Source organism: Canis aureus, chromosome 3 (genome assembly GCF_053574225.1).
Source record: "Canis aureus isolate CA01 chromosome 3, VMU_Caureus_v.1.0, whole genome shotgun sequence".
Lineage (NCBI taxonomy): Eukaryota > Metazoa > Chordata > Mammalia > Carnivora > Canidae > Canis > Canis aureus.
Genome location: NC_135613.1, coordinates 42616564 through 42635178, shown reverse-complemented (window position 1 = coordinate 42635178; position 18615 = coordinate 42616564). Strand labels below are relative to the sequence as shown.

Here is an 18615-nt window from a genome sequence, read left to right as displayed (position 1 = left end):
CCTCTTTGCCATGTCCACATGGACACCTTTCACTTCTATCCCTCTTGCATTTTCAGAAAAAATCTCACATGTAGTCATTAAGTCTGGGGCAGTGCACAGCTCTGACAGGTGTCCCTGCTTTCCAGCTTTGACTTCCCAGGACACTGCATATTGGAGAGAAACAATTTATTATTGGTTCGCCATCTCCACCTCCTTCAGAAAACCCTCCCAGTCGTTCTGAACCATGCACACTTCTCTCTTTGATCTACAAAACTTACTGTACGCACCTTCCTTGTGGCACTCAATTACACTGAATTGAGCATTTGCTCAACACATACTTAGTGATTTCCTACTGAGTGAAATGTAATTAACTGACATAAGATCAGGTCCCTGCTCACACAGAAGTGAATAGAAAGGAAAGTGGCTGAGGGAGAAATTACCTAACATCTCTGAGTCTCAATTTTCTCTTGGGAATAAAAGTGTGACTTCCTTTTATAAATACAAATATGTATAGAAAACACTATCAGAGATTATTTCTGAATGGCAGGATTGTGGATGATTATTGTTTTCATACTACATTTATGATTTTGTTTTTATTGGACATATTTTCCCATGAGAAAAAGCACTAAAAACGCTTCCTTTGGGTTAAAAATAATGACTCCATTTCATTTTGTTGTGATCACTAGTGAGGTAAGTTGTGTGCATGGTCAGGGATAGTCACTTCATCCAAAGTAGAGTCTATGGGCTCTGAGCAGAAAATCTCAGAGACATGGAGATGACACTGGACCACTGCCAGACCTCTTGGAATGCCTGCCTTGGACATCAAAGTCTTTCTCTCCCTCACACCAGCTTCTTTCCAGGGCAGAGATATGGCGGAGGGTGTCTCCTAGCTTCCCTGCCCCAAAGGAACCACTCCTAAATCCCAGGGTTAGCCCATCATAGTGAGGCTAGGGGTAAGAGGTTACAATCGGCACTCTCCCCATAACAAGGTCAGCATATAGGCAAAAGCAGTTTCTTTTCCCAACTGATAAAGGAGCAGAAGGAGGAGGTGAGAGGGAAAGAGCAACAATTCTGGAGAGATAAAATAATAGGATTCTGCTACAAAATACAAAATGTCTTGCCAGATGTATGCCCCATTGTAGATGCTCAAAAAATGATGGTGACTATGATCACAAAGATTAAGATCTAGGTGCTGGGCTAAATAAGAATAGGTGAGTGTGACTTAGGTGGCGTCTGCAAATACTGGCTGAATGTGGGGGCACAGGGGAAGGAAGGCAGAAGGTGAATTCTTGAATGTGGAAGACTGGGGAGTTGAAGAGTAAGATTTCAGCAAGGAAAGATGAGGAGAGGGACCAGGGTGACCCTGCTGTGCCAGGGAGATGGGGCAGGTGCTAGAGTACATGGCTTCTAGAAGCTGCAAGACAGAGAAAGAGCCCTAAGCAAAGGTCAGAACAGGAAGTTTGATTTAATATTATTCTCATACCATTTAGGGGTCTCAATATTGCCTAACAAAAACAATGAATGTCCTACGGGAGAGGATATTGCCGTATATTTCTTCTGCATCCACTTTATTTTTTTTTTATTTTTTTTTTATTTATGATAGTCACAGAGAGAGAGAGAGAGGCAGAGACACAGGCAGAGGGAGAAGCAGGCTCCATGCACTGGGAGCCCAACGTGGGATTCGATCTCGGGTCTCCAGGATCGCGCCCTGGGCCAAAGGCAGGCGCCAAACCGCTGCGCCACCCAGGGATCCCTGCATCCACTTTAGTTGCTAAATAAATATCTAACCAAATGGAATTGCCAGTGACTTCTTGGTAGTTTACACAGGACACATCACTCGACAGGTGACAGAGCTTTGCCTCTCAGGGCCCCTCTTTCCTTCGTTCCTCTACACCCACACAGCAGACAGACCAACTGTCGTGGTGACTTGAGTCTATGAATCTGGGGGAAGCCACTTTCACCAACGCCTTGGGTCGGTTGAGAAACTTTCTAAACCTGAGTCCTGAGGCAAAGATGTGGGAGAGTTATTTAAAAAACATTTCGACCATCTCATCTATGTATATAGTTTTAACACCAACAAAACCATGAAATCTGGCAATTACTCCTTAAAAAAAAAATCAAGTTGTAAGCCAGTGTGAGGAGGGAATGCTTTCCTTCTCCACATGGGGAGGGAAACAAATTAGTGCTAGGTGCTGGACTCTCTCTGTGCCCTTTTACTAGCTACTTCTTGCAGAAGCTCACACAGTATGACCCAGGAACTCACTGATGAATTAGGTAGAACAAACTGGGTATGCTCAGCTCCAGGCCTTTGTTGCTCAGTGGGGAAGAGAAATGTCCTTTATCAGGGGTCCCCGAGGAGCCCCCCCAACACACACACACACACACACACACACACACACACACACCCAGCAGATAGGAGATTCTCTGAAGGTTATCTGGCCACAGGCAAAGCACTTGATTCTTTAGTTTAAGAACAGCAGATGTGAGTGGGCAGAGGGTTGTGAGCAGCATAGACAGAAAGAGGGTAACTCACCAGTCCATTCAGAACATCATCAAAAAATGTTGCTTCTTGCTGTCAGCAGTCTCCACAGCTACTCTCAAACAGGCAACATTTGGGAACTGAAGTTCCTAGACAGCACATAATCCTTCTAAGGGAGGAGGTAAACAGCCACCACTAAGTTAAATACTACTTTTTTTTTTTTTTAAGATTTAATTTATTTATTCATGAGAGACACACACAGAGAGAGACATAGGCAGAGGGAGAAACCAGCTCCCTCCGGGGAGCCTAAGGCAGAACTCGATCCCAGGACCCCAGGATCACGACCTGAGCCAAAGTCGTATGTTCAACCATGGAGCCACCCAGGTGCCCCAAGCACTACTTTCTGAAGGCATGCCTTCCAGAGGAATCCATAACGTTCATCACACAAGAGTTCAGGTGGGGAAAGAAAAACAATCAGTACTCTCAGGGAGTATGAAAATGATGTAAAAACTATTAAATACCCAAGTTGGAGTGAAATCTAAGAGGTGAGGATATAATCTCTCTTATGGAGAAAAAAATAGAATAAATTGCTTTGATGTACACTTAAGCCCATCAGGAAATGGGGTCAGTTTCCCACGAAGAACAGATAGGAGCCTTTCAAGGAAATCTAGGATTTCAGGCAGCAGGATCTGATTTTACCGTAGGGTGTTTAACCTTCACAGAGCATAAGAAAGTCATGTCCATGGCAAATATTAACATAATTGTAATCTAAAAGTTCCAAGTGCTAGGAAGGTCTGCCCCAGAGATGCTTATATTATAATACTGATTATATTATAAAATAAAGGCCCACAAAATGCCAAGGTTCATCAGTTTTGCCCCATCACATCCTGGGAAAAGCTCAAAGGAGGAAGTGCTCTCTTGCTGGCTTCCATTTAATTCTTAGGACTAAGTGAGAGCGCACTTGGAACGTGACCCAGGTACTATACAAGCACTTCCCATAGTCCCACCCCCAAACCTTTCAAGCACCATGAACACCATTATGCCTCCCATTTTACAGGTGAGGAAAGCGAGTCTCAGAGAGGTCAAGCAATTTACTGGCAGGGAAGCAGTGAATCCAGTTTCACACCAAGACCTTCTGATACCAAACAAAGCCCTTTCACCAATGGCTCTTCCCCCTGCTGAAATCACCAACCACTTAGGACACTCTTTGTCTTTAAGTAACTTCTCCCAGTCTAATAGCAAGTGAATTTTCATGGGTTACAGGAATCCTAGCTCCAGGTCCTATCTACAGATGCCTTACAACCATTTCTGGGGAAAAAAAATAGCTGATTTAAGGAGAATCAGGAAAATTTGTTTGCTGGTAAAAGTACAGTGGAAATAGACATGTATTAGTCTCTTAGAGTCATGAATTCCAAACATAGGTAGTCTTTTAAAGCAGAAAGCACTATGGGCCTAAAGTCAAAGAGGCTGGGTTTCCAGCAGATTCCACCAGCAACAGTGACCTTAGGTGAGCTGCCAACTTCCCATGCCTAATATTAAAAGGAAGAGAGAAAGAGAAAGAAAAAAAAATCCTGTTTTATTGGATTATTTGGAAAATTAATGGTAACATTATACATGAAATAATTTTGTAAGCTGAAAAACCCTATACAAATGGAGGATTTAATTATAATCATTTTAACTCAGCTATTTGGCTGGGATCTTACAGAGAATGTGAATCATCAGATTAAAAAAAAAAAAAAAAAAAAACCACTGAGCTGCGGTATGGCATAATGCTTAAGGACAAAGCCCCGGACTCAGAATAACTAGGTTCAAATTCTGGTTCTGGTAAGCTTAACTTGCTGTGTGATCTAGAGCAGGTTACTTACCCTCTCTGTACCTCAGTTTTCTTATCTGGAAAATGGGGATAATAATTCATGCCTACCTCATAGTGTTCCCTGAAGACTGAGGGAGTTAAAATACCTAAAGTACTTGAAAAGGTTCTTGGCATACAGGATGCTTGATGTGTTAATCATTACAACACTATTATGATTTTCATCAAGGAGGCAAAATGTGGACAGAGATTTAGTAGCCTGTACCACAGAACAAAAAAACTCTTGCAGCAGACATGCTATTCCTTTCACAAGGAGCCTGGAAAAGGACTGCATTTTTAACTCTCTGGGATCATCTTCTGGAGAGAAAGGTAAATCCTCATGCTCCCAGTGAATCCATGCTCCCCCAGCCACCCTCCTTCATATGCAGAAAAACATAACAGGCACCACTCAAGGTCCTCCTTTTTCTCCATTACTCTCCCATCTCATAAAAACGAGCCTTATTCCAGGGTGAAGGCCCAGTTTAAGAAGCCAGGACAGCCAGGGCAAGTCCATGGAGAGACAAGAGCAGCTACAGAATGTCTAGCTCCCCTCCTCCTGTGCCCATCTTAATCCTCCCCACCCTTCAAGGTTCCCATCATATCCCACTTCCTCCTGAAAGACCTCTCCTTCTTCAGCATTCTGCATCTATAATTGCCAACTCTGTACTCACTGGGTGTATAATTATTTCACAAGTGCCTATTTTATTGCCCCTAAAAGGTAAACTCCCCAAGGGCTAGTCATAGTGCTCCTAGATTCTCCACAGTGCTTAGCACGGTGCTAGAGCCACCATATATGTGCCATAAATAATTTGGATAGAGGTTTAATCCACTGGAAGGAGCCCAGATTCTATGTGAACTGGTCAGATGCCAGCTAGTTCTGAGCCTCTACTCCTCCTCCGCAAGCCCAGGGCAAATGCTGCTACAGATCACAGCATTCTCTCCCAGGGATCCTGGAAGAAACCTCAGATTCCTTCTCAACACTGTACCGCAGGCAGCCAATACCAATTGACAGGAAAAATGAACCCATTTTGCCATCTCTGCTCCCTAGGCACTTCCTTAACAAAGTCTCCATTTCAAGAGGACTTAACCACTATTGTCATAACTATTACACTCCGTGGAACAGAGCTGTTGGTTTGTCTGCTTCTACTAGACCAGTGGCTTTCAAACTTTTGAGCATGAGCCTGATAAAACCCAAATCAGCAAAAGCAGAACTGAAGCTAAAGCTTCCTAAAACAGTACTCATTTCGTTAATGTAACGTACTCTGAAATGTCCTATTATATTCTATCTAAAAATGCTGGTCCTGACTGCTGCACTGTGGGATGGAGAGATAGATCAACAGGGACCTAAATATATATAATGTCAGCTCCATAGAGGTAATGTTAGCAGTGATAGCTGATATAACTCTGAAATCTCAGCCTTTACTACCCTAAAAGCTTATTTCTTCCTCACATAAAACCTAAACAAGTGTGGACTGGCATGTGGCTTCCACAGTGCAGTGATAAAGGGAGATTCCAGGCTGTTCCGGGCTGTATGTATCTTGCAGTATCCTCAACACGTGATTTCTACACTACCATGTTCAGAATCCTAGCAATCCTGCCTGAGAAGTTTTTTAAGGGCCAAGCTGTTAAGTGTCACTTGTAAGTGACATTCATTGTTTCTAATCTCATTCCATTGGCTAATATTTAGTCACCTGGCCTCACTTAACTCCAAAGAACTGGGAAATGTAGTCTAACCAAGATACCAAGAAGAGATGGAAACAGATTTTCTGATCAGCTAGCAATCTCTGCCATAGATCTGCCATTTGAAAAACACTCCAGGCAAGGACCTCGCCTTATTCACCCTTATATCTCTAGTGAGTAGCAAAATATTTGGCTCACAGTAAGTGCATAGAAAATGTATGATCAGGGCGCCTGGATGGCTCAGTTGGTTAAGTATCTGCTTTTGGCTCAGGTCAGGATCCTGGGACGGGGATCCAGAGTCACGATGGAGGCCAGGAGGAGGCCCAGGCAGCTGGCTCCTGCTCAGCAGGGAGTCTGCTTCTTCCTCTCCCTCTGCCTGCCCCCCTCGTGTGCTCTCTCTCAAATAAATAAATAAAATCATTTTTAAAAAAATGTATGATCAGTGAAAGAATGGGAAACATGATAGATCCTAGCCAGAGCTCCAGGAGTGTTATACTTCATGATTAGGCATCATGATTCTCTCCAAATACACACCTGTGCAAATTCCCTTCCCCACCCAAAGCAGAGCTGAGCCCCAAAATCTGGATTAGGGCAGGTGGGAAAGATTCCATAGAAATTGTCTTAGTGTTGTCCTTTCCATTTAGGAACTACACAGCCACCACTCTTCCAATCACATGCCTGTTGAGATGGAACACAGTGGAAAAATTAAGAGCACAGGCTTTTGAGGCAGATAAGTCATGGTGGGGCCTTTCTCTGGCTACTTAATTACAGCAGAACTCTCACTGAGCACTCACTACGTACAAGACAAGGTGCTAAGCATTTTCCACGTTGGCACATGGAGATACGTGTCTGTTCATCCCATCTCCCCAATTATACTTCAAGATAGTGGAAATAATACACACTTGAGTCAAAATACCGATTTCCAACATCTAGGTTCAAATGCCACATCCCAACTTAATAGTTTGTGTGAGGTTCAGGTTCACCAAGATACTGCCTGGGACTCAATTTCCATATCTGTAAAATGGGGTCAGAGGTCCAATCACAAAGGGCTGCTGGACATAAAAACCTGCTATCTATAAAGAACTATGCCTGGCACCTAACAGTTTCTTCAAAAAGTGAGAATTTCCCTCCTCCATCTCTCCTGAAGGGCGAGGGTAATGTTTGATTCCTGGGCACCAACACTGTATTTGCACAAAATAAACATATAATAATAAGTGTGAGATGAAACACTTTGAATGACAACTTTACTGTTAAAAAACAAAAATAAAAAAGACAAACCCTGTCTTGGTCTTTGGAAGTTCTTTTTATCTCCTCTCCCCCTTCCCACACTTCATTACTCTTCTCTCTTTGGGTAATGTGAACTTTTTTTTTTTGTACTCAGAAATTTTAAATGGCTAACAGAGCACCTCAGGATTCTTTCCTCCAGCCATTATCCTTCTCTTTTAAGTTGTGCTCAGCAAGATTATTTGGATATTGGAGCTAAAAACGGTCAGATTACAAGTGGAGGTCCCTGAAATGTAACATTCCCCATTGCAGGATTCTGGAATTACACCAAGCACCAGGGAGGGGCTGCTCTTCCCCAAAGAGCTCACTGTTCTGAAAAAAAGCCTTTGTTTTAAGGCTTGCAAAACCGCACTGTGGAATCTCCCATCTGGGTCCCCAGCACTGGCCTGGGTACTGCTCAGTTCGGGAGTGTCTACAAGCACCCTGTAAAATAAAATACTCAAGTGTCTTAAAATATTATAAAAATTGCTGCTCTCTCAGTCTTGGTTCCTATCTTAGAGCATAATGATCATTGCTTAGAAGCCAAATTTTGTGATTTCTCCAGCAAACCTCTGATAATGACAGTAAGCTAACACACTGTGTGCTTACTAGGTCCATGGCACTGTTAGGTGTTTTCTGCTCATTGTCCCCTTTAATTCCCACAAAAACCTAGTAAGTCAAACAGTACTATTATCCTCATTTTTCAGAGAGAAACTGAGACTCAGAAGTTCAAGGAATTTTGCCCAAGTTCACACAGCCAGCAAGCAGCAACGCCCTAGTTCAAACCCTAGTCAGTCAGGATCCAAATCCCATTCCATTTCTGTTCCTCCACAATACCTCTTTAAATGGCTATAAAGGAAGGTCCTTTCTGCATAGCAATACTAGAGAAAATAAACAGCTTGAACTGGTTGATCTTTTAAGGTCCCTTCCCCCCCTTAAAAAATCTATGATTCTGTGGAGAGAAGGGGGGAAAAAAGGAAATGTAAGGGGCCAAACATTATGAGGCTTGGCTTATCAGTATTTAATAACAGCTTTTGGATCAAAACCTTACGGAACCTTATTTATGGACAGACAGTTACTGTTAAGCAGAGCCTTTTTATACAACCTTTTCATCTGAGGATGTTGTAGCCTTCTACTGCCTTTCTATTAGTGAGAGATGGGGTGTGAAATTTGCTGGCCCTGCCAAGATTATCCCATTAAATTATCTGCCCTCTTCCAGTGTAATTCACTCAGGGGCAACAGTTTGAGACTCGGGCCGGTGGATGTTCATGCCTGGGCGCTCTGAGGGGGAAGCGTGAAGGAAAAAGTTCAGGTGGTGGGAGCATCCCAATGACATAACATCAATCCACGTTTCACTGCCTTACCAAAATAAAGTGGATGCCACAATTATCCCATTCCTAAACAAACTGAAAACCCCAACCGAGCTTACTGCAACAAAGAGAGAGCCTTTTTACTGCTGTTTATTTTTATTTTGTATTCGTTAGCTTTTTAGATATTCCTGGCATGCAAGTCAGGCTCCGTGTAACAAGCAGCTGCATTTAGTTAAGGATTTCGAAGAGTTTTCCCCACCCTCCCCACCCCCTGCCATCCCCTCCCCCTCAACTCCAGAGAACCTTCTCAGACTCCTAGAAGACTATTCCTTTCTCTTCAGGGCGTCTCCAGAACAGTTTCTCCTGGCACACCTCGGGGGAATTGGGAAGGCCAGGTTGAGGCCCTGTTGTTAGAGAAGGCCTCAGAGATTTGAGTGTTTCCTAGCTGGGGCTGGATTTGCCAGTCTGGTCTACATAGGGACCTGGAAACTGGCAAGCCAGCTCTCCCGCTCAAGAGTACTCTCATAAATCACTCTGCTCAGCCTACAACCCCAGTTGTACACCAAGATGCAAATACAAAGGCACTTCATCAAAATGCATCTCATCACTGGTTGGAAAGAACTGCCAGACACACTCCCCAAACCGCATCAAAGTTGCAGTTCAGTACAACAGTGTAATTCCTCCTGTCAGAGGTGCAGACCACCAAAGGCCCCTTGAAACCCAGAGTTGCAGCAAGACTGGCTCAGAGAACTCCAGCACAGAAAGAAAAATTGAAATTGGCTGTCTCTGATCATTTCTTGTAACCCCTAGATATAGCTAAGAAAACATCCCATTGCTCTTGGAAAACATGGGGAAATGGCACCTTTGGCCCAGACATAGTGTAAATTTTAAAGACTTAAACCAGGAGAGACTGTGTAAGGCAGCAGGGAAGAGCATGAACTCTTACAGGGTTTGGAAGCCCAGCAATCCATGTCACCTTAAGAAAGTAACTTCTCTGTGTCTACATTAAAATGAGCTAATTATGCCATCCCCCTCGTAGATCTGTGGGGAGGATTCAGTGAACTAATATTTGCAAACTGCTCAGAATGGTCACTGGCCCATTGTAAGGATTACCCAAGTGTTTGTTAAATCAATTGTATAAACAGGCATTTCAGAATGCTTGGATTCAGGGAAATACATACTTAGTTGAGGCCAAAGGACTTGGCACCATTCTTCAGCTTCTCCTAAGCCCAGTAACAACTGGCCTGGAGGTGGTGGGGGGGTGGGGGAGGGAGGGACTGGAAAGTGAGGAGAGGTAGAGGCTCCAGGAATTGTGCAGATCTAGGCTCAGGCCCAGGACCCACCACCAGCCCTCAAGCCCCAGCAACCTACCCCGGAAGGCAACTTACTGCCCCAGGCATCAAACCCTCCAAATCAATGGTTTCTATCTTTTGGGGATTGCTGTTTTTTCAGGACATCAGATTATAGTTAGAAATATACAACCACAAAAATGCAGAGAAATTTTTGTATATTATTTCGGGGGGGGTTGCATATCCTTGGTTTCAGGTACCCCAACTTAAGACCCTCTCAGCTGGCTGCTTTTCTCTAGTACTTGACATACATGGTTTCATTTTAAATCTCTTTTAACACTCTGGTAAGGTTCAGAAAAATGGAGCGACCATCCCAGCGCATGGCAGAGAAAAGATTCAAACTCATGTCTGTTAAACTCCAATGCTCATAACCATTAAGCTCTACGGTTAACTTTACTATACTCCAGTCATACTAAAAGTTGGAGCAAGAGAGGGAAAAAGTCCTTGAAAGTATGTCACGTTACGTTTTTACTAAGAAAAGCAAATATTACACCACAGTCTTACATGCAACCAAGAAAGTTATTCTCCATTCATTCAACAAAAATGTATGGACCACTTACTGTATAGATGTGTACACATATGTCATTTATATGTAGACATACGTTTACATTAATACACATATAGGCTACAAAGCATTCCTTTCTACATAGGATACTGTATAAAATTTTCAAAAATATTCAAAACGGGCTATGTGGTCTCCAGCAAACCACAGCCAAAATAGATACTAATGGATGCGAGTGACACACCACTTATAAACTTTAAAGTCTAATTTGAGGGCTGTGCTCACCAGGCAGGAGATGGAGAAAGGAAAATGCAGACCAAGTTTGAGTTTTTTAAAAAGACTCCTAAGTAAATATCAGAAAGATAATCCCAGCATCCGAGTAGCAAAACAGCCTACCAGGTATGCTGAATCAATATTGAGGATTAAATATTTCCAACACTGTGCCAGAGGCAGCTAGACCAAACCCTTTGTCTATTGAGCCTCTGTGTGGCTCCCCTAGGGAGGATTTTTAGCCATCTCCAATAAAGTTGGGGCTGGCTAACTTGGCTTTCAGTGTTTTCACCAGGAAAGCTGACAGTCTTATTACCCTCAAGAGACTCCTATTCTAAAAGTAGACAGGACAGACACCTATTAAAATGGCATTGGAAGGTTTATGAAATGACAGCAAACACAGTAGCAGGCCACCTTCCTCTGAGTCTAAGAGGCAAACCACACAATCTACAGGATTCTGAGAAAGGCCCAGGTGGGTTCCTAAGGCCCTGACTCTGGGTACACAGTATTAATGGCTTCTGCTTCCCAGAAAGGTTTAGTGCTAGATTGGTAGGAGGTAGATGAGGAGATCAACACTGCATAGGCCAGAAAAAGTAAATGTAAAGGTTTGCTTCTCTTGGCCAACAAAATATTTTTTTAAAAAAATGGGACAAATTACTGAGCATTTTTTAAAATAAGTAACTGAAATCTATCTCCCCCTTAAGCTGATTTCTTGAGCCACTGGTTGGGTTAAGAATTCTGAATCAGACAAGAAACTAAATCGGAGTTCCACTGGAAAACTTGCCCCCAGAGAAAAGATCAAGGATTCAGAAAAATGGAAAGGGATTTATAAGATGACAAGTAAGACAATAATAACAGATTTGACCTCACTATTGACTTGTTTGGAATAGGCAATACTCTTTTTTTCTCTCTCTCCTTTAATTTCAAAAGCCTGTAGACAGTTAAACAAGACAGAATTTGCCTGACTGCTGATAACAAAATTGTCTTACACTCAGCAAAATCATTGCACGGACATTCATTTAAAGGCAGGTGACCGAAGAAAGGTTCGCTCCTCCCCACTCTCACCCTCATGATCCAAAAGCAGCCACTGTTGAAAGGCTGCGCAGAAGTAAAAGAAGCCGAGAGAGGAAATAATCAAATTCATCAAGGACTCAAGCTAGGAGTCCTGCCCCGATTATCTTCACTTCAATTTGCCGGGCAACCTGACTTAAGAAGGATGTTTCTTCCACGGTTTAGTCAGTATAGCCCAGTTTTTACTTTTCACCCAGGTGTTGTGGCTTGGGGCCAGATGTTTGGCATCTCCGAAGGAAGCAAACATCCACGAGATCAAGCTGTTTACATTTCATTAGTATTTTTCATCAGGAAGGTGCACTCCCTGCTGATGTACATCTTAATCACAATTAGGAGCTGTATTTACCCTGAGGAATCTCAGGACCTCACCACGGGATCAATCTTAGAATATCTCTCAGAAAATGTGGTTCTCACTTCCCCAAACCCAACTCTAAGAAATCAACATTCGCTGGCAACTTCCTTCCAGAGTGCGTCCCTACAACGAAAACCACCAGCCAGATCTTAAAAACTAACTCTGTTAACCACAGTCTACGCAGCGAATAGATCTTTTCCCCTCAACTGCTAAATAGCCCAAAGTCTTTTCTTTTCCAAAGCACAGCACTAACTTAAAAAAAAAAAAAAAAATGAAAGATGCATGATAAAAGAGCAGGGACCTATTAATCTGCACCGGTTTGGGCAGGGAGGGCTGAACCCAGGGACTCCAGCACCCCCCTCAAGGGATGCATGTTAAAAGTGAGGCCCCAGACCCCGGAGACTTTAATCAACTTTCCCCCTCCAACCTCCAAAGAATGAATCGGTTGTCTCCGCAGGCGCAGCCGGGCTCTTCCCTCTCATTGTGTACCGGCTTAGACGCAGCAAGGATCCGAGCTTCCCGCAGCGAACTGAGACGCTCGGGCTTTCGGTGGAGTCTTTCTCTAACTGTTGCAATTGTCTTTGGAGATTACCAAAATCAAGTATGCATTAGATGGCTCCCCCCCGCCCGCCCCCGGCTTGTGTGTAGCACACGCACACACAACACACGCACACGCACGTGCACGCTCAGAGCACTCGGAGCTGCAGGCCGCCTCTGACAGCACATTTTGCACAAAGTGGCGGCGACGGGGGCAGCGCGCACGTTGGGGCCTCCGGCGTGAGCCTCCAGAGGCAGGAGGGCCGGGGGCGGTGGATCCGGGAGGCCGCCGGGGCCTCGGGAGGCCGGGGCTTTTGTTCGGGTCGGTGCGCGGCCGGCCTGGGCTCTCGCACGCACCGCCGAGGGCACCAACTGGCTCCCGGACCGCGCCTCCCGGGACGGCGGCCCCGCGGACGGGTCAGGGCGCTGGCGGGGTCCGCGAGACGCAGCGGGACCGACGGCACGGGAGGGCCCCCCCACCCCCACCCGCGCCCGCGCCCGCCCCGCGGGGCCCTCCACGCCTCCTGTCAGCGCTGACAACTGCGGCGGGGCGCCGAGGAGGGCGCCGAGGAGGGCGCCCCCGGGCAGACGGGCGCCCGCGGTGGCGCTGGCGAGCCCCCCGACGGCTCCGGGCCCGGGGCGGGCGGACGCGCTCCTACCTTGGGCAGCGGCCCCGCGCGCAGCCAGCAGCAGCAGCAGCAGCGCCAGGAGCGGCGGGGGCGCCCCGCGGCGGCGCGGCCGGTGCATTCCTCCTCTCGCGGCGGCGGCGGCGGCGGCGGCGGCGGCTCCCAGGCCGCGCGCAGAACATCCACGGGCTCCGCCCGGGGTCCCGGCCTCCTCGTTCCGGCCGCTGTCCCCGCAGGATGCCGGGGGACTCTGCAAAGTTCTTTGTCCCCCTAACCTGCTCCCTCGCTCCGCGCGGGTCGCTCCCCGGCCCTGCGGCCGGTCAGTCCCGGCTGTCGGGGTCGCGCTGGCCGAGGGCGGGTCCCCCCGGCCCGGCCCGGCCCGGCCTCTCGGAAGAGCGCGCCCTCCGCCCGGGGGCTGCCGTCCCGGGGCTCCCTCGGCGGCTGCGGCGGCGGCGGCGGCGGCGGCTCCTCCCGCTCGGCGCGCTCGCTCTCTGGCTCTCAGCCTCCCTCAACTTGTCACTTTGCACCAACTCTCCAGCCCCGCGCCCGAGCCCGACCAATGGCAGGCGCGAGCCCAGGCCGGCGACCCAGCGCCCTCTGCTGCCGTCTCTCGACACCCGCACCCTCCCTGACTTCCAGAACGTGCCCCGCAACCCACGCCCCTCCCCCCACCGCGCCTCAAACCCCGCGGGCGAACCTGGGGGGCCCTCTGACCGGGAGGGAAGTCGAGGCTCAGGGAGACTTGCCCCGACTCGCAAACCAGGCTGATGGCTCCACCGGGAGACCCCGGTTCCAGCCGTCCCGGCTCTGCCCCTGGGAGCTGTGGGCCTCTGGATAACAGGACGTTTATTGGTATCACACGGTTTCCCTTTTGATTTCCTCTTTGACCCAAGGGACTTACGTTTTCCCATTTTGTCTTTAATTTCTAGTTTCGTTGTATTGAAATCGATGTCGTCTGTACCGCCTCCGAGGATTTCTCTGTGATCAGTTTTTGTCAATGTCCTGTGGCCGCTTGAAAGAAGGAGTTTTTCTATCTTCAGAAGGTGGAGATAGGTGACTATCTCAATTTTATCTTCTTTACATTTAGGCCTTCTGTATCTTTGCATATCGTTTTGTCCAGCTGTTCTACTATGGACCTAGGGGGTCATTAAAGTCTCCTACTAACAGTATGTTTTGTCTGTGTATCTTGCTTAAGTGTTGTGAATTTTATGATACATAAAAACTCAGGACAGGGGATCCCTGGGTGGCTCAGCGGTTTAGCGCCGCCTTCAGCCCAGGGCCTGATACTGGAGACCTAGGATTCAGTCCCGCATCGGGCTCCCTGCGTGTGGCCTGCTTCTCCCTCTGCCTGTCTCTGCCTCTCTCTCTCTCTCTCTAATAAAAAAAATAAAATCTTAAAAAAAAAAAAAAAAAAACCTCAGGACAGTTTGACTTTCCCCGTGGAGAGACCCCTTGATCATATACAGTGGTAAGTACCTGCACTGCTGCAGCCCTACCTGAGGCTCTGGATGCTAGAGCAATAGAGACAGCAGTCGGTGTTGCCTTAGAGGGACACCAAAAACCAAGTCTATGATAATCACTTATTGAATACTTCCTATTGGCCTGGTGCTTTGTGTACATTTGTTCATGAATCTTCCACTGACTTTTTTTTAAGTCATTATAAATTTTTCTGCCTCTGTGCACTTTTACATAGATTACCCACATATTACAGTTGTAGAAATTGAAATGCAAAAAGAGAGTACCTGACTTGCCACCAGTCACATAGACAACGGGTGGCCAAGCTAAGACTCAGTGTTTATACCATGACGAGGCTAGAAGTTCTTGGCCAGGACCTGGCATATGCCAAGCACTCAGTTAGTGGCAGTGGTCATCATTGCTGCAGCAATCACCTCTAAGAACCCAGCTTTAGGATTTCATAATGAGCAGTCACCATATGGAGGGCAAGGACCCTGTAGCCCAAAGTATGTCCAGCAGGTCATAGACTCTAGACTCGCAGCCCTCTGCCTTCAGGCAGGTGAATGACTAACCCATGTGGGACAAACAGTCACTTATTCATCTCCAAGACTTCAGGGCAAGAGTGCCCCCAGCTGCCTCTGTAGCTTTCCTCCTTTCTACCACTCTGACCTGAGGTCAAGGAATGATAGACAGAGAGGCCTTGGGTCAACCAGTTCATTGCCCAAATAGGTTTGTCCTCCAAGTTTCTCTGCCTGAGACCCATTCAATCCTGTCTCAATTATTTGGTCACTTGCCTGAGGAACTTACTGCACAAGGTTCCCTTGTTAGGAAACTGTCTTTGATGGTCAGTCTCGATACACTATGGCCCGGAATCAGAGGAAACTCGGTGACACTGCACTTTGCTGAGCAGTCTCCCTGGTCTACAGTACAACACATAGTTTCCAGACAAGGAGCCTTTCCTGTCCACCCACCCTGCCCCCAGCCCCAGCCCCAGCCCCACCCCCACCCCATAACTGCTGGTCCCAGGTATCTTAGGTAACAGAAGGCTGCCAGTGCTGAGTATACAGAACTTAATGGCACTTTTATCAGTACTTAAACCTTCCAGGAACTTAATCACAGAATCATAGACGTGAGGAATGTGACAGCTGGAACGGGCCTTGGAAATTAACTAGCATACCCCCTTCAACATTTTATAAAAGAAAAACGTGGGACTCAGGGAAGTGGAACTTCCTTGCCCAAGGTCACACAGCTGGTCAGAGCCAAAACTGGAACCTTACCTCAACTGGTCCAGACCTGGGTAAACACTCCTTTGGGCATCCCAGATCTCTTGAAGTTTAGGTCTAACACACTAGTTCTCAACGAACGGGTTAGAAAAGCCTCTTCCTGTTTTATTTTGTTTTGTTTTTAAAGGACAAAGGAAATATTTATGCAAGTTACTAAATGCCAGTGCTTAGGATCAGGCTGCGGAGGCTCATGCTCCAGGTTTCCTGATCTCTGCTGAGTGTGGACAAATATCTTAGTTCTCTGGGCTTTGGTCTTTCATCTGTAAAATAGTGATGATGATAATAATAGTACCTATTCCATATTGTGAACTTTAAATGAGTTAATTTATGAAAAGCGCTCTTATGAGTATCTCACACAGACTGGGCACTTGATAAATGTTAGATGTTATTATATTGTTATTTACATACAAGAGCTTATGGTTACTTAGACCATCAAAATTCCTATGAAGTCAGTCTTGTCTCTCTCTTTTACGAACAAAGAAACTAAAATGAAAAGAGGTTAAGAAACTTGCCCAAAGTCACAAGAATTAAGGCAAAACGGTAGGACTCAAGCCTGAATCACATCTCTCTCTGCACAATACTTAAGTGGTAGGATGTTCCAAAAGCTATAGGCAACCCATAAGGAACCTATGGGTCCTGTGGGTCTTCTATGGCCCTGCCTTCTCCCTTAACCAACCCAGTGGTGGATGCAAATGGATTAGAGTCCAAGAGGAGCCACTCTAGAGGGTCCTGGCTCAGACTCCTAAGGTACTTCCTGAGGCTCTTGCTGCTTACGGAGGCAGTCACCTACCTAGGCCTCTCCCACTAGCACACACATGGCTCTGTTTATCACCATGGACACTTAGAAGGTATAGCCAGGGTAAGTCATGGTGGGAAGGTTGAGAAAGAACAGGGAAGTGACAAGTCACTGAGGGCAGGTGCCAAGAGGGGTGTAAAAGAAACTACCTAACATTTGAAAAAGTTGTTGGAGAGGGAGATTCATCTGGGGCATTTGCTTGATTTACCCAACAAAAACAGCCATCAATTATTCTTGGAGAAACTGAGTAGCATGGTGACTACAATTAAAGACTCAAGAGCCAGATTACAGGGATTCAAATCCTGATTTTGCTCTTAGTAGCTGTGAGAACTGGAGTCTAGTATGTCGGATTCCTCATCTGTAAAAAGGCATAATAGTCATACCTGCTATCTACTTTTGTTCCAAAGATTACATTAGTTAATACTTTTATTTTTTATTTTATTTTACTTTTTAAAGATTGTATTTATTCATGAGAGACACAGTGAGTGAGAGAGAGAGGCAGAAACACAGGCAGAGAGAGAAGCAGGCTCCATGCAGGGAGCCTGACGTGGGACTTGATCCCAGGTCTCCAGGATCACACCCTGGGCCAAAGGCAGCGCTAAACCACTGGGCCACCGGGGCTGCCCTAGTTAATACTTTAAACATTTTTTTTAATTAGCTAGTACTTGTAAAGGGTCTATCACACAGTAAGCAGCCAATATTTATTAGCTATTATTATTGATGACTAAGAACATGGATCTAGCATTAGACAGACTTGGTCAGATGATCTGAATAAGTTATTTTACTTCTTTATGTTATAATATGCTCATGTGAAAAAAGAGATAATAATTGAACCAAAATATAAAATCATTTTAAGTATAAAATAATATATATTGTACCTTGACTATAAAGTTCCCAACACAGTGTTTGGCATGGCACCTACTCAATAAATCGTTGCTTATTATTCTTTTTTTCTTCAAACCTCTACATTATGGGGTACAAGAAGGATATAAATTTGGTGATCATACAGCGTGGATTTCTAATACAACCTTGATTTGATATGTTTTGTTCCATTTGTACAGTGGGTAAAAAAAGATGATAAAAAGACAAACTGGCTTTCTTGCTGTATAGTCCATGTGCCCTTCTTGTCCATGCTATATCTCTGTGCTGCCATGTGTGTGCGTGTGTAACATCTCCCCAATCTAGTATCATCATCAGAAATTCATGAACAGTAGGGGATTTTTAGTAAAACCAATACCAAAATGGGATAGCCTATACAACTTCTGAAAGAAAAGATAGGAGAAAATCTTAGTTATCTTGGATTTGATAAATATTTCTTTAAAGAAGAGACAAAAGCCATGAACCACAAAACAAAAATATTGAAAACTTTGACTTCTTCAAAGTTAAAAACTTTTGCTTTTCAACAGACATCGTTATGAAAATAAAAAGTAAGTCATTGGAGTAAAATATTTGCAAAATATATGTCCAAGTAGAGACTTGCATCTGCATATACGAAAAAGCTCTTACCATTCTATGATAAAAAGACAAAAATCTAAAATTTTAAATGAGCAAAATATTTGAACAAACACCACTAAAGTAGAAATACAGATGGCAAAGAAATACAAAGAAATACATGAAAAGATTTTCAACATCGTTATTAATCAAGGAAATGTAAACTAAAACCATAATGAAAGATTATTACATACTTACTAGTGTAACTAAAGTTAAAAAGATGAACCATATCAAGTATTGGCAAGGATGTGGAGAAACTAGACTTTCATACATTGCTGATGGAAATGTAAAATAGTACAATCACCTTGGAAAATAGTTGTATA

General features: G+C 45.1%; 1 protein-coding gene across 3 annotated transcripts in view; it reads right to left on the bottom strand.

The window, feature by feature from the left end:
* ROR1 (receptor tyrosine kinase like orphan receptor 1) overlaps window positions 1-18615 on the bottom strand; it is a 447550-nt gene that overhangs the window by 394212 nt on the left and 34723 nt on the right. The window contains exon 1 of one of the 3 annotated variants that reach the window (XM_077892083.1): window positions 13301-13771. The exons of 1 other annotated variant lie outside the window; for it this stretch is intronic. In XM_077892083.1, the coding sequence (XP_077748209.1) occupies window positions 13301-13388 (88 nt within the window). In that variant the 5' untranslated portion in view covers window positions 13389-13771. Of the gene's footprint in view, window positions 1-12531; window positions 12664-13300; window positions 13772-18615 lie in introns of those variants that run through there. One more of the 3 variants, XM_077892082.1, reaches the window with a different exon arrangement.